Source organism: Petaurus breviceps, unplaced genomic scaffold (genome assembly GCF_028583685.1).
Source record: "Petaurus breviceps papuanus isolate PSGF00001 unplaced genomic scaffold, PetGlider_PUasm1.0 98, whole genome shotgun sequence".
Lineage (NCBI taxonomy): Eukaryota > Metazoa > Chordata > Mammalia > Diprotodontia > Petauridae > Petaurus > Petaurus breviceps.
Genome location: NW_027187460.1, coordinates 8642371 through 8658188, shown reverse-complemented (window position 1 = coordinate 8658188; position 15818 = coordinate 8642371). Strand labels below are relative to the sequence as shown.

Sequence of the window (15818 nt, the reverse complement as noted above, 5' to 3'; positions counted from 1 at the left end):
AAATGTGCTATCTCATTTGATCCTCACAGCAACTCTGTGAGGTAGGTACTATTATTATGTCTACTTTAGATATGAGGAAACTGAGGCTCTGAGGTCTAAGAAATTACACATGTTATCAATGGTCACACAGCAAATATCTAGGGTGGGAAATCAAACCTAGGTCTTTCTGACTACAAGTCAGAAAGCTATGTCATGATGCGTTTGTTCACTGGGAATGCTCTCTTCCTGCTCATTATTCAAATTCTACCCATTCTGTGAGGTCCAGTTGAAGACCCACTTTTTGCAGAAAGACTTACAACCAGTTACTACAGTCATCATAATCTCTTCTGTTTATGAAGTGGGCTCTTGGTGACTATTCTTTTCTATATTAGAAACTCAGGTAGAACTAAGGCCAAGTTTGAAACAAAAGAAATAAATTAAAAGGAGCTTATTTTGTCATTTAGCCCTTTGCCTTTCTTCCATCTAAGCCTTCTCTTGGTGGCCCAGGGTCAGCTATTGTGGTACCCCACACAAACCTCTCCTTAAAAGGCATACTTTAGAGTGGTAGATCAGAGGAATAGAATAATACAAATTACATTATAGGAAATGGCCATAGTAATCTAGTATATGATAAACCCAAAGATGCAAAGTTTTGAAATGAAAACTCATTATTTGACAAAAACTCCTGAGAGAAACTGAAAAACAGCATGGCAGAAACTAAGTACAGACCAACGTCTCACACCATATACCAAGATAAGATCAAAATGGGTACAAGAATTACATATAAAAGGTGATATCATAAGCAAATTAAAAGAGCGTGTCATGGTTTATCTGTCAGATTTATGGATAAGAGAAGAATTTAGGACCAAAGAAGATTATATAAAATTGAAAAGTTTTTGCGCAAAAAAAAAAAAAATGCAACAAAATTTATAAGGAAAGCAGAAAACTGGGGGGAAAAACAACTTTGCAACAAGTATCTCTGATAAAGGTATCATTTCTCAAATATAAATAGAACTGAGTAAAATTCATAAAAAAATACAAGCCATTTCCCAATTGATAAATGGTCAAAGGATATGAACATTTTCAGACAAAGAAATCAAAGCTATCTATAGTCATAGAAAAAAATGTTCTAAATCACTATTGATCAGAGAAATGCAAATTAAAACAACTCTGAGGTATCACCTCACAAGTATCCGTGACTAAGGTAAAAAAGTGAAAATGTTGGATATTGGAGGGGATGTGGGAAAACTGGGACACTAATACACTGTTGGTGGAGTTGTAAACTCATCCAACCATTCTGGAGAACAATTTGGAACTCTGATCAAAGGGCTATAAAACAGTGCATACCCTTTGATCCAGCAATACCACTGCTAGGTCTATATTACAAAAACATAAAAAAGGGAGAAAGAACCTGTCTGTACAAAAATATTCATACAAGGTCTTTTTGTGATGGCTACGAAGTATAAATCAAAGGGATGCCCATCAAATAGGGACAGCTAAAGAAGCTGTGGTATATGATTGTAATGGAATATTATTGCGTTGTAAGAAATGACAAGCAGGATGATTTCAGGAAAAAAAAAACTTGGAAAGACTTACATGTATGATGCATAGTGAACTGAACAGAACTAGAACATTAAACACAGTAACAGCAATATTGTTCACTGAAGAACTGTGAATGACTTAGCTATTTTCAGCAGTAAAATGATGCAAGATAATCCCAAGGACTAATGATGAAGTAAGTATACTATCCGCCTCCAGAGAAAGAACTGATATTGAATGAATACAGACTGAAGCATGCTATTTTTTACTTTCTTTCATTTTTTAATTTAAGTCTTCTTGTACAAAATGACTCATATGGAAATGTTTTATATAATTAAACATATATAAACTATATCTGATTGCTTACCATCTCAGGAGGGGCAGAATTTTGGAATCCAAAACTTTAAATAAAAATGTTAATTTTTTAAATGAATGATTGTTTTAAAAAAGACATACTTGAGAATGACTCCTCCATTCTTCAACCCATCAAGCTATTCCTCCTTTCAAGCCCCACCTTCCTACCACCAATGGGGTAGGAGAGCAATCTGATTAAGTATATTTGCGACAAGGTGTTCACTTCTGATAACCACAACGTGCTAATTCTCCCAGAGGCACAGCTTGGCAGTGACAGAAACTGGATGAGAACCAAGACTTGCTGAATCCCAAATACTACTCCTCTTTTCCATGATACCATAATTTGTCCAAAGTGGGCCTAAAATCCTATAATCTGTCTTTTTCCACTCATTCTTGCTTGTCATGGGTAAAGGTGGGGTGGGGGTTGGAGGAAGAGAGAATTACTGGGCTGATGGTTACGGCACTATTTTGATGGGAAACAATGGGAGCTGTTGTAAGTAAAATAGCATGTCTTTTGCCAATTCTATTTCATATGTCGGCTGTAATAATATATGTATATGTATGATGAATTCTTCACTTATAGATTATTGTAATACATGTAACATAATATATGTGTGTATAGACATTCATATATACAGATCTAAAATGGCCATTTAGCTATGGGACCAGAAGAAAAAGTGGCAAATTAGTTTCAAAGTTAGTAAGTACAAAGTTTCAGGAGCAAATAGCCTAAAGCCATGTTCTCAACTTCACTTACTATACTTGTCCTGGATATAATTAATGCTTAGCTCAAATACTCACATTTACCTCTAGGTAAATGAAAAGGCTAAATGCCTCATTCTGTGATTTATCACCTTGTGGTTTTGCTTCTCTACTCCCTAGGTCTGGAATGACCTCAATCTCTGTCTCTTGAAATCCTATTCATCCTTCAAGGACCAGGTCATAAGTGAATCGTATGATTAAAAAACATAAACAAAAACAAAAAGCCTAGCCATCTGTCAAAGCTCATCTCAAACGCCATCTCCAGAAAGCTTTTCCTGATCCATTCCCCTCTTCTCATAGTACATAATGACTTAGGTAGAATAGAACCTATGATATTTTTTACTGAATGGATGATATACTGGAAAACTCATTATGACTTAGAAAGGAGCTTGGACAATACTGCACAATCAAGTTGTTTGAAGACATCAACCCAATATTTTACTGTATCTAAAAGGCTATCTGATAAACCCTAAGTCCAGAGAACTGAAGGATTTACTGATCGTAGGGGTCATGTGTTCTTATGTACACCCTTCATCCCCCAGACTACTTCACATATTGAGTCCTCAAACAAACCTTGTTGAAGATATGAATGCATGTTGACTTGTATATTGAGGTTCTTTCAAAAGGGTCAGAAACCAGTTTTTTAAAAAGCCAATTAAAAGAATAATTAGCAGTCTAAAAACCCAGGTGGGATATCTGTTGGCTTTCACACCTCAGAGCATGAGTCAGGCAATGGCCCTTGTCATCACTAGAGCCAACAATTGTTGTCAGCCAGTCCCCTTCTCTCATCTTGCCTAAGGCTAGTTAGAGGGCAGTTCTAGGAAGGAAGGCAGCAGGAAGACAGTCATACTTACTCAGTCCTTTGTACTACTGGGAATGATCCCATTCGGACATAGGAACTCTGAGCACCACCTTCTTTCTTCCCCAAGATGTCCTTCACACTGAATAAATCCATCAGGTCAAAACCTGTCCAAAAATAAGTTGGGGAGGGGGGTGTAAAACAAGGTTGGCAATGGAGCAGGGCCTAGCAAACACAAAACCAAAGTCATGTCAGCTCTTTAAAGCAGGCAAGAAGCCAACCCCTCTGGCAAACAGGATGCGGAGAATAAGCAAACAGACCTGTTTAAATACATATTCATTGGAAAGAAACACAGTAACAGGTCATTAAGTTTCCCCATCTCTTCCATGAAAATGTAGAAAAATGCAGATGTTGGAGTTTTTAAAGAAATGTTCGATCATGAGCATTTTATAGATATTCCGATATGTAATGCACACTTATGGCAAAAATATTTTCAATGCTTCAAATGATATATTACTTTATTGGTGTATAGGTACTTCCTCTGTCAGCATGGATAATAAGCTATCCCCTGTGATGGACAATATATAGAGGCAAGTCAGGAGTGCAGAGGGGATTTCAGCAATATAGAAAGCATGAACTAATTCCCTGTCTGAAACAGAATAAAATGGAACAATAGACTACTAGAGTTAGAAAAGATCTTAGAATGATAAGAAGCAGAAGGGATATTAGAAAAAAAGCATTAGATCTAGGTGGACCCTTAACACATATAATGATTGAGTTTAAAGGATCTCAGACCTATAGCCTATTGGAATTGAAAAAGTCTTTAAGGATGATTTGGTCTAATCACTTTCTGGAAAAGAGAAAGATACTGTAGCCCTGAGAAGTCATACAAATTAGTGGCAGGGCCAAGATTAAGACATTAAATCTCAACTCCCAGCTAAACCATTGTTATTTCCACTAGAGCACAATGTTTCTCTACATAACTTCCAAGTTTGCTGTTGTTGCTTTTAACCAATTCAACATTTATTAAGCGCTCCCAAAGTGTTGAGGAATTGACATTCAAAACTTCTGAAAAGGAAAAGATAACGAAGGTGTGTTGAAAATTGTAGGCTTTATTACTACTCCCCTCTTTGCCTCCCTGACCCACACCTCCACCCTACCACCCAGAAAAGAAAAAAGTGTTTTATAGACTATCAGTAACTCTGGGGCAGCTAGGTGGCGCAGTGAGTAAAGCATCAGCCTCAGAGTCAGGAGAACCCAAGTTTGGTTCCCACCCTCAGACACTCAGCACCCACAAAAAAAAAAAAAAAAAAAAAAAAAAAAAAAAAAACCCACCCTACACCCCCCAAAAAAAAAAAAAAAAAAAAAAAAAAGAATATCAGTAACTCTTGGTTAACATAATTTCTTTCTTATCTATACAAATAAGAATAATCTCTACACCTAAACCAAGGGTATCCTTCATGGAAGTACACAAATGTTACAAGCAGGGGTCTACAAATGATATTTTCCTAGAGAATACATATTACAAACACGGAGTCTAATTTAAAAGGTGAAGGGAATTACAAATGGAGGGAACAAGACCCCTCTGTACTGAAAGTTGGTTGAACACAAAGGGTTTTTTTTATAACTTTGTTACATATTTTAAAAGAATAGCAATTTGTACATAAATGATTTAATTTTAATCATGTTTTAATTATACTGTTACATAAATGCTTATTTTATTCTATAAATTAAAAAAATTTTTTTTAAATTAGCTCCTTACAAAAAGGCCACTAATCCAGTAGAACAAAAATACCCCCTTAAAGGTTCCTACAGCAGTCTTTTCCACGAATATCTCAAAATCAAACAAGATTCACTGAAAGATAATAACAGGTGTAATTTTGACAACACAGATCATTATGAAGCAAGGTATAAAGTGAGAAGACATATGATCAAGGATGTGTACTACTATTGTGGGAGATGCCCAAAGTAGAGCCAAAATCCAAGAGGCACTTCCTCTAGATACTGAAGTACTCTGGATGCCCCTGTTTGAAGAATGCATGATGCCACAGAATCAAAACCAGGATGCTATCATAAAATGCTCATCAATTGTCTAGAGAATTCATATTGACAGACAGTTATATAAAGAATGGAAAATCCACAGAATTTATTCATTAGTACAAATACCTGGAATAGGCATTGTAAATGAACAATAGGCTGGGTCTAGAACTGAAAAGGAAGAGAATGTGGGGGTGGCTAGGTGGCACAGGGAACAGAGCACCGGCCCTGGAATCAGGAGAACCTGAGTTGAAATCCAGCCTCAGACACTTACACACACCAAAACTAGCCCTGTGATCTTGGGCAAGTCACTTAACTCCAATTGCCCTACCTTCCCATCTCCAGAAAGCAAAAAAAAGGAAGAGAACAGAACTGCTTCGCTTTGAAAAATTATTTGATTTTTTTTGAATGGCTTCTACCTTTTCCCTTAAATGAAAAACTCTATTTTATAAAGGTAGCATTCTTCTGGGATTGTTATAAAGCTGAGTGTCATAGAAAACTAAATTCTTGGATGCACTGAAGTTTAAAATCACCCATAGGGCAAGGGAGAGGTTGCTGCTGTGAACAGCTTTCAAGGTTCTGATTATATGGTATGGTAAACTCTCTATTTATTCAGTAACAAACTAAGACAAAACATTCAAAGGAAATCAAAGTATAGCATTCACAATGTTATAACTTATCACTAAAATAGCCATATAGTTTTCACCAAAGTGGTCACATAGTTTTAAGAAAAGTACATTCATTTAGTCAATCACAAAATCCTTAATCACAAAGTACAAAAGTCAAAGTATTCCACACATGGGGTGCAATTAAGTTACAATATCATCAGTCACTACTCAGTATAGGGGTAGTGGAAAGTACAAAGGCCATCTACCCCTAAGTCACAAGTAAGTTACAATTTCATCAGTCAGCATTAAATACCCAAGCAGAGGTCTTTTCATCTTGAATTGAGGCAGGCTCTCAGCTTCCATGGTTCCTCTCCCGTGGTCCCGGCTCCTGCCCAAATCTAACCAATTGCCACCTGTGTTCAAAGGCAGACAGCTCCCAGTTCCTTGTCCAGCTCTCCACGCAGTTCCTGTTCCATATGGAAGCTCACAGCATCTAGTCCACCTCAAGTCCTTCTTCAAATACCAGGAAACTGAGTCCCAGAACCAGAATGTTAAAGTCATTACAGTAACCACAGAGTTGGTACACTTGGTTAACACAGTGAACACCCACATTCCCAAGCTTTCACAACAGAACAGGTGCCCTCAAGCAGGGATCCTCAGCAGAAGTTCCGTATGGTTCTTGGAAGTTCTCAGAAGTTCCCAGAAGAAAGATCTCAGTAGAAGTTCTGGCTGGCTCTCAAAAGAAGCTATGCCACCACAAGTTCTGTTCTCAAAATCAAAATCACTTTCTCCAGCCCTGTTCTCAAAATCAAAATCATTTTTTCTAGCTTGGGCTTCTCCTCCTCAGCTTCCAAGAAGTTCTGTCTCAGTTCTCAGTTCTCATTTCTCTTCTCAGTTCTTCCCAATTCTCAGTTCAGTCCTCAGTCCAGCAGTAGCAGCCCAGCCTACAGATGCTCGCTGAGAGAAATTCTGGCCTCTCTCAGCTTGGGCTTTTTCTTATATAAGGTCTTAGCTCCTCCCTGTTTTGCCCCTTCCTGTTACAACAAGGAAGTTCCTCCCACTGTGGGACTCACAAGTTCTGGATAGTAATACTTGATACAATCACACTTGGAACAAGGTGCTAAGTGCTTGCCTATACAAGGGGATCTTCAAATTACATTACTATTACAGTTATCCCAGGTTAACTGTAATACAACCCTTATTAAAAATTTAGGGGAAGCCATGGACAAGGTAGACACGTGTAGAAAGGCTGCAACAGCCATCTGACTTAGAAGGAGAATAGAAGAACACAGATCCCTTGGAGTACTGTGTGCTGTGTATAAGGCACCAGTCTAGGAACTAATGATGCCAAAGTAGAAGCTTGAATGTTAATGTCCAAAAACCAAAACAAAACAAAGTTAAAACAAAACAAAACAAAACATGAATTTTGTGTCGGAGAATCTGGGTTTGAATTACATCTCTAATTCTAACACGGCAGGCAGGCAGCACAATGGATAGAGTACTTCTCCTGAAATGAGAAAGATCTGAGTTCAGATACTGCATCAGATACTTACTGAATGTGTAACTCTGGGTAAGTCACTTAACCTTTATCTGCCTCAGTTTCCTTAACTATAAAATTTATATAATAATAGGACCTACCTACTAGAAAAGTTGTGAGAATCATGAGATACATGTAAAGAGCTTCAGCAAATCTTAAGATCTATATAAATACTAGCTGTTATTATTAATTCAGTGTCACAACACTTAACCTCTCTGAGCTTAAATTGCCTCATCTGTAAAATGAAGGATGAACAAAATAATCTCAAAGGTACCATCTTGCTCTGCAGTCCTTTGAGGAATACAGTCTCTTCCCTGAAGGCAAATATAGTCCAATCAAAAATTCACAATGGATAGAGAAATAAAGAAAATACAAGGACAGCATGACTGGTGGAAAGTAAGAGACACATTGAAGCAAGGCAGCACTGGCATTGTGCAGGGAGCACTCAACCGAGGGGAAGAACTTTTTAGTTTTATTTCTGGCTTTGCTAGTAACCATCTGAGTGACTTCAGACAAGTCATTCACTTAAAATGATCCCCCATTTTATCATATGTAACATGAAGGTGGTTAGATTATATGAGTTTTAAATTCTTTCCAGGTCCAAAATTCTACAAGATCTCTTTAGGCTGAGAGGTTAGGAAAAACTTTCAAGGAAGAGGAGGCAGTGAAGCTTGGCCTTAAAGTCTGAGGGAAAGGTTATAGTTTTTTAAATGAAGCAAGAAGAATTGAAAAGGCATCATTAGACTTCTGCACTGATATAAGAATGTGCCAGTCTCCACAAAGGCTTATTTTTTAAATTTCCCCTTCAGCTTAAAATAATGAAAACTTATAATTCTGTACTCACTGAATAGCAACTTTCCTAGAACTCATTAAGTAAATTTTAATGATAATGGGATATCTCAAAGTTGACACACAGGGGCAGAGGTTTCTTTTCTTTTCTTTTTCCTTTGCTCAATTTTAGTAACTGAAATTCAGTGATGCATCAGCATTTCCAAGAACATAATCTCATAAAAGTTATCTGTAAGGTCAAATATGGCTCTTTGTCCTTCAGTTGTATTTAAATGCCTCTATGATTCTTGGGATTTGAGGTATTGCCCTAGGAAGCTGCAATGGAACAAGATGGCTCATTAGATAGTATGTAAGCCTAGAGTGGAACTGTATGCCATGAAAAACCTCTATGGTCCCTTCCAACTCGAATATTCGATAATTCTGAAATTCTAAGATTTGATCTATCCCCTACCAGTGCAAAATCTCAGTCCTGTGCTCTGTCAATTTCTTAGCACTTAGAAGTTCTCAAGAGGGACAGGCACCAGGTGAAGTGGTAGCAGCATCTCCATAAACATCTTCTCCATTCTTGACCTCAGAGGTCAAGTACTTGTCAATCCTTCCTACGATACTGAAGTAGATGAGTTTGTAAGAAGGAATCGTTCCTATTCTGGTGGAAGTCAGTTACCATGTGAGGTGGCTCAGATTTCATTCCAGGTCTTATACAAATATTTATACCTTTCTACTTAGAAGAGAACCATTATCTACACACACGCGCGCACACACACACACAAAACTTAAAAGGTTTATCACAAATTCAAACAAGATTCATTAAGCATAGAACTTTAGGTGCTAATTCTTGGGGAAAATAAAGTAGTAAGAGGTACTGTCATCAACAAATGTGTGCCCTATTCAGGGAATTGAGTCTAATTTTGCTTAAAAAAAATCATTTCTTCTCTTGGTGGATTAATTTCCTCATCTACAAAATCAGGAGATTGAATTAAGTGGATGGAGTGTTGGACATGGAGTGAAGAGGCCTTAACTTCCTGAGTTAAAATCTGCCTTCAGACGCTTACTAGTTGGGTCAGCTGGGCAAATCACTTTATCCTGTTTGTCTCATTTTTCTCATCTGTAAAATGGGGAACTGGGAAAGAAAATGGTAAACCATTCCAGTATCTTTATCAAGAAAATCCCACATGGGGTCACAAGGAGTCAGACATGACTGAAATCTAGTGAACAACAATGAAATAACTATAAGGTTGTTGTAGAGATGAAGTGGAATAATACAAACATTGAAACATTATATAAATGCTAACCATGGTTATTATTTATTAATTATTACTATTATGATCACAATTATCATTGATATTTTTATTAGTATAGGTTTCTTCCAGGTGTTGCATTTTATGTTCTAAATCCCAGAACTTCTCCAATAGAATGTAAATCTCTTGAAGCATGAACTGTTTCATTTTGTTTTCTTATGTATCCCACAGTATGTAGCACACAGTGGGTACAAAACAAATTACTCTTGATTAATTTATTTCAGCTCTAATATGGTACGACTTAAAGATTCTCTGATTCAACATCTTTTTCTGGGAAATGGAAATCACAGTACCGTTCACACTCACAGAGCCCCAGCTGGAGCTTATACTTCTAAAGTGTCCCAAAATTGATGAATAAAATATGTGCCCTTTCATTGTGTTTCGAAAAAGTAATCTGATTACCAGACTGAGTCTTATTTGAGCCAGCACTGAAGTGTGCATAACATGCTCTGTCTCATCAACCCTGCATATACAGACTCTCCTTTACCTATTTTCTTTCCTCTTAAGAAATAAGAAATAATTTGTATAATAATTAAGCATAAATCTTGGTTAATTTGAATTAAGGAGCTATTCTCATCTCTCTCCTGTCTCTCTGTGTCTTCTTCAATTTCCAAGACTTTCAGGGTCCAGCACATCTCCTTCCTTCCTCCTAAATAAAGCCTTGCCTGATGCCCCAGGTTAAGAAGGTCTGAGCAACAGACTGGTGAAGAGAACTATAATTTACCCTGCCCTATCAATCCCACTCTGCAGCTATTTATATTCTATCTGTCCTTTAGTAACCACAGCAGTATTTCCCACCTCTGAGCTCCTAAGGTTTCCTATCCATTCCTTTCTTTTAACTCTCAATATATGTCACATTTTTAACATGTTGCTTGTTTGATATTAATATGGCTTCTCCTTGACTATACTGTGAGCTCCATGAAGATATAGGATGTATTTCTTCTACCATATGTATTTCTTCCAAATACTCCTAACTACCAAAAACAAGTACCTGAATAGACTACGTGCTCGATACTTTAAATATTTATAATACTACCATGTATGGAGTTATGCATTGTGCACTGTGGATAGAGGCTTTGGGACTGAAATTTAAAAGGTATAAGTTCAAAGTCAGCCTCAGACACCTCTTTAAACATGGTAAACACTCCATGTTTACTTCAGTTTATTCAAATGTAAAATGAGGGTACTAATTGCACCAACCTCCCAGGATTTTTGTGAGGATCAAATGAGATAATATTTGTAAAACACTCAGCACAGTACCTGGAACATACTAGGTTTCAATATAAACACTTATTCTTTCTTCCCCTGTGTTCTTGTACTGATCCTACCACCGACTCTTTATTGTGATTTTGGGCAGGAGTCATGACACTTCAGAAGGAACACTGTCTCTGGAGTCTGAGGGCCTGAGTTAAAATCCAACTTCTAATGCCTATCATACATTTAACCTTGAGCAAATCATGTAATCACTCTGGGTTTTCATTGCTCCATCTGTAAAATGAAGATGTTGCACTATCTGGTATCCAAGGTTCCTGCTGGAACTAAGATCCTATAAATCATTTAAGTGAATCTCAGTTTTTCCTGTCTTTAAAAATGTCTAGGGCTTGATGTTGGCTAAAGTGTGGGATTCAACTAGATGCCTGTCCCTCCTAATTATCTGCTTCTAATATGCTGTGCTCTGCAGTCTTACATAACGAAGATTAAAATTATGTGTGAAGAGTCCAGAAATTCTAATCCATGAGGGCCTCTCCCATCAACCAATAATCATAATAATCAATAGTGTCTACTTACTCATTAAGTGTCAACACCAGGATTCTGGTTGCCCTTCTGAATGATGTTGTAGACCAGACCCTGCTACCCAACTCTAAAACCTCACCCTAGATTCACTTGCTAACTGCCACTAATAAATAACATAGGTCCCAATCTCTTGGGGGTGATTGATGAGGGGGTGCTCTATAGCAATGCCTTGAGTTCTCCAGGCTTAATGCCATCCCCCCATTGGGTTTTAAGAATACTTCAATTCACAAGCAGGGAAGTTATAAGAGCCTGTAGTTACATAGAATTGTCCTTACTGCTGGTCCCATTCTGATGCTGTCTCCATGCTCCAGCAATACTCCTCTTGCCTCCTTCAGCTGAGACCAAGCTTCTGTCTCTGGACTCTAATTTCAAAAGCTAAGTCATTAAATCGTGTTCCTTGTTTAAATTCCTGTCCTAGGCCCTCTGACTCAGTTATACATTTCTTCTAATAATATGGCACTAACTTTCTTCAGAAAATTCTCTCAAGGGTCAGTGCCCTACCCTGTAATGTACAAGGTATTATACCCTTTATACCCAAGCTTTATATCAAGCTTTAGACCCAAGCTCCTAAACTTTTACTTTGATGACAACAGCAATGTAATTCAAGTTTATACAACATGTTAATATTTACAAACACATTCACAGGACCTCAAGAATTTTAAAAAGTTAAAAGAAACCTGAAATACTAGAACTTAGAAGCCCCTTTAAGATAATCTAGTGAAAGCCCTTCATTGTACTGATGAGGAAAAAGAGGTGTCCAGGAGGAAGATGGCTTGCCCTAAATCTCAAAGGGGCAAAAGTGAGGAAAGTGATAGAAAGTAAAAGGACATGAGTTCAAATCTAGCCTCTTCTATTTACTGCCTAAGTGAACTTTGGTTATGTACTCTCTCTTGATTGCAATTTCTTCACCTGTAAAATGTTTTTAAACTTAATTTTATTTTTCAAAATGAGGAGTTTTGATTAAGTCATTTCTAGCTTCCCTTTCAACTCATAATCCTAAATATTCTTAGTGAAGGGTAGAGTAAGAACTTTAACCTAAGTCATCTGACCCAAGTTCAATGCTTTTCTCACTATACTATATTTTCATTGTGCTTTGACTAATCCTGATAATAATGATCAATCAGTAATTAATAAATACTTATTAAGCATCTACTGTGTTTCAGGTACTGTGCTGCACTGGTGTTACAAAAAGAGGCAAAAGAAAGTCCCTGCCCTCAAGAAACTTACAATCTAATGGAGGAGACAACATGCAAACAAATATAGACAAGGCCAGTAAGTTATATACAGAATAAATAGGAAATGATGAACAGAAGGAAGATATCAGAATTAAGAGGGAATGGGGAAGGCTCCTTTTTGAAGGTGATATTCTAGCTGGGTCTTAAAGGAAGCCACAGAAGTCTGTAGTCAGAGTGGAAGAAGGAGAATGTTCCAGGAATAGGGGACAGTCAGAATGAATGCCCATAGCCAAGAGATGGACTATCTTGTTTGTGGAACAGCCAGGAGGCCAGTATAATGGAAGAGTACGTGTCTGGGGTATTGTGTAAGGAGATTAGAAATGTAGGAAGAGACTAGGTTATAAGGAGTTTTGAATGATAAACTGAAGAATTTTTAAAATTTGATCCTATGGAAATAAGAAGTCAATCGAATTTATCAAGTGGGTGAGAGGGGTAACATGATCAGACTACATTTTAGGAAAAGCACGTTATTGACTGAATGGAGATTGGATTGGAGTGGGGACAGACTTGAGGCAGGCAGACTCACTAGTGGGCTATTGGAATAGACCAGGTGTGAGGTAATGAGAGCCTGCAGTAGAGTGATAACAGTGTCAGAGGAGAAAAGGGGGCACATCCAAGAAATATTACAAAAGTGAAATTAGTAGGCCTTGACTACAGCCTGGATATGGATAATAAGGGCCTGCACTGGAATAATCTGTTTTTAGATAAGAAAACTATAAACCAGCAAGAATCAGTGATTTATCTAAAGCTACACTTCTAGTAACTTTTAGCAGTTGGATCTGAATTCCAGCCTTCTAGAATCAGGGCTGTTGCTTTTTTTGCCACACTAAGTTGCCTCTGTTTTTTCAATGGTTAATAGAAAAAAGGAAATACTTTGTGCAAGGTGGGCAGGAGATAGGAGGCAGTTCTTCTGACTTGAAAGAAAGGTTTTTGGAAAAACCACATGATTCCCAGAGAGAATGGGGTATATAGCTTAACCAGTAATAGATCACCCTAGTAAGCAGACATAAAGAATGGAGTCAGTTAGCAACAAGAGTCTGGGGCTCAGTTCTAAATCACACTCGTTTTTCTTTGCCGAACTCTAAAAACTAGGACCCATGGGAATCTTAACCCTGTCTCTGAACTGCATTATTTCCCACCACAAGCCATATCAGTTTTACAAGGTTGATCCCTGTGTCCTAGACAGACAAGTCTCTTGTGATTTTCAAAAGCATTTACATGCACCTGATTAACCTAACCTCTCTTAGTGAGGTCTTTAACATTGGGCAAATCATTTACCCTGTCTGAGCTTCACTTTTCTTCTATGATCCATTTCTAGCTCAAGACCTAAGATTTATAACCCCCCTCCTAAAATTACTGAACAATTAGATTTAGGAAGAACATTCTTATACTTAGAGCTATGAGAAAGGGAAGCATCAGGGTGTACACCTTTACTTGGAAGCCTTCCTTTATACTTTAGATGATAATTTCTAAGGGATATTGTAGAGATGATTCATACTTCAGGTCTGAGGAGAATTAGATGACTTCTGACCCACCATTCAGGTTTGGGTTTGATGATTCTAACCTTGTTGAGTAGATAAGAAAGAGCATTCCTTCTCCTTCCCACCCCAACACAAGAATTTCTGATAGTAGGATAGAAAACAGAATATAGAATATTAAATCTAGGAAACTTAGAATAATGAACACTATAGCATTAATAATAATTATAATAATAAATATCATTAATATGATTTTTAAGGTTTACAAAATGCTTTACAAATATTTTGTCATTTTATCCTTACAAGAACCTTGCGAGACAGGTGCTGTCATTAGCACCACTTGACAGCTGAGGAAACTGAGGCAGACAGTGATTAAATAACATTTTATTTAATGTTATTTAAATAACATTACAAAAAATCACAATCAAAATCACAAAGCTGCTGTGTCTGAGGCTGGATTTGAACTCACATCTTCCAAATGCTAGGTTCATCACTGTATCCATGATCAAAATTCTAGGGACCTTGGAGATTACATAGTTTAACTCCCTCATTTTTAGAAGAGGGAACTGGAACCCAGAGAAGATGAGTGATTAACCCAAGGTTATACAAATTAGGAGTGGCAGAGCCAGAATTAGAAACCATGTTTGTGACATAAAGTCCTTTTGACTATAGCATGCTGCCTCTGTCCTATACTGTGACTCCAGATTTTATATCAGTTTAAAACTCAAAATTCTCTTTTTTGCCTACATTTTTTTCTGAGCAGTTTTTATTGGGGGACTATGGGGCAAAAAAAAAAAGCACCAAACATAAACTGTACCTCTTGGCTACTCTTTTATTGGCTAAAACTTAATAAAAAAAAAAGATTTAAACAATAAAAACTTTGAACAAGCAATTAACTGAGCAGCAGCAGAGGGCAGCCTGGGAAAAGATAAATTATATGAAATAAACAAAGGCTGAGGAGGAGAATGAAAAATGTTCCAGAGGTAAATATACTAGGAAGCAGGTCCCTGGGAGATAAAGAATGAATTGTTTAATGCCCCAAAAAAATTTTTAGCAAAAAAATGAATCTATAAAGTCAACTGAACCGTAGGTGATCAAGTTCTTGGCTGGAAGGGGTCTTAGAGCAAAGAATGTCATAGCTGGAAGGCACTATAGAACATAAAATGCTAGAATACAGAAGCCTCCACATTAATCGTTGTACCTTGGCATTTAAGCAACATGAGCATATTTTTCACCATTGAATGAAACTGATAAAGAACAGATATATACACATATAAACACACACATATTATATGTATATAATGTATATGTATATAATATACATATTAATTTACAAAGAAAGATAGATATACATATATGCTCACATAAATAATTATAATTCAGAATAATACATAACAGGGGATGGGGGCAGCTAGGTGGCACAGTAGATAGAGCACCAGGCCAGAAGTCAGGAAGACCTGAGTTCTAATCCAACTTTAGACACTTACTAGTTATGTGAACCTAGGCAAATCACTTAACCTTTTTTTGTGGGTTTTTTTTTGTTTGCCTCAGTTTCTTCATCTTTTAAATAAGCTGGAGAAGGAAATGGCAAGCCACTCTAGCATGTTTA

General features: G+C 37.1%; 1 protein-coding gene across 1 annotated transcript in view; it reads right to left on the bottom strand.

Moving 5' to 3' along the window:
* COL22A1 (collagen type XXII alpha 1 chain) overlaps window positions 1-15818 on the bottom strand; it is a 630085-nt gene that overhangs the window by 448680 nt on the left and 165587 nt on the right. The window contains exon 5 of the mRNA XM_069081305.1: window positions 3489-3600. Within this exon, the coding sequence (XP_068937406.1) occupies window positions 3489-3600 (112 nt within the window). The remainder of the gene's footprint in view (window positions 1-3488; window positions 3601-15818) is intronic.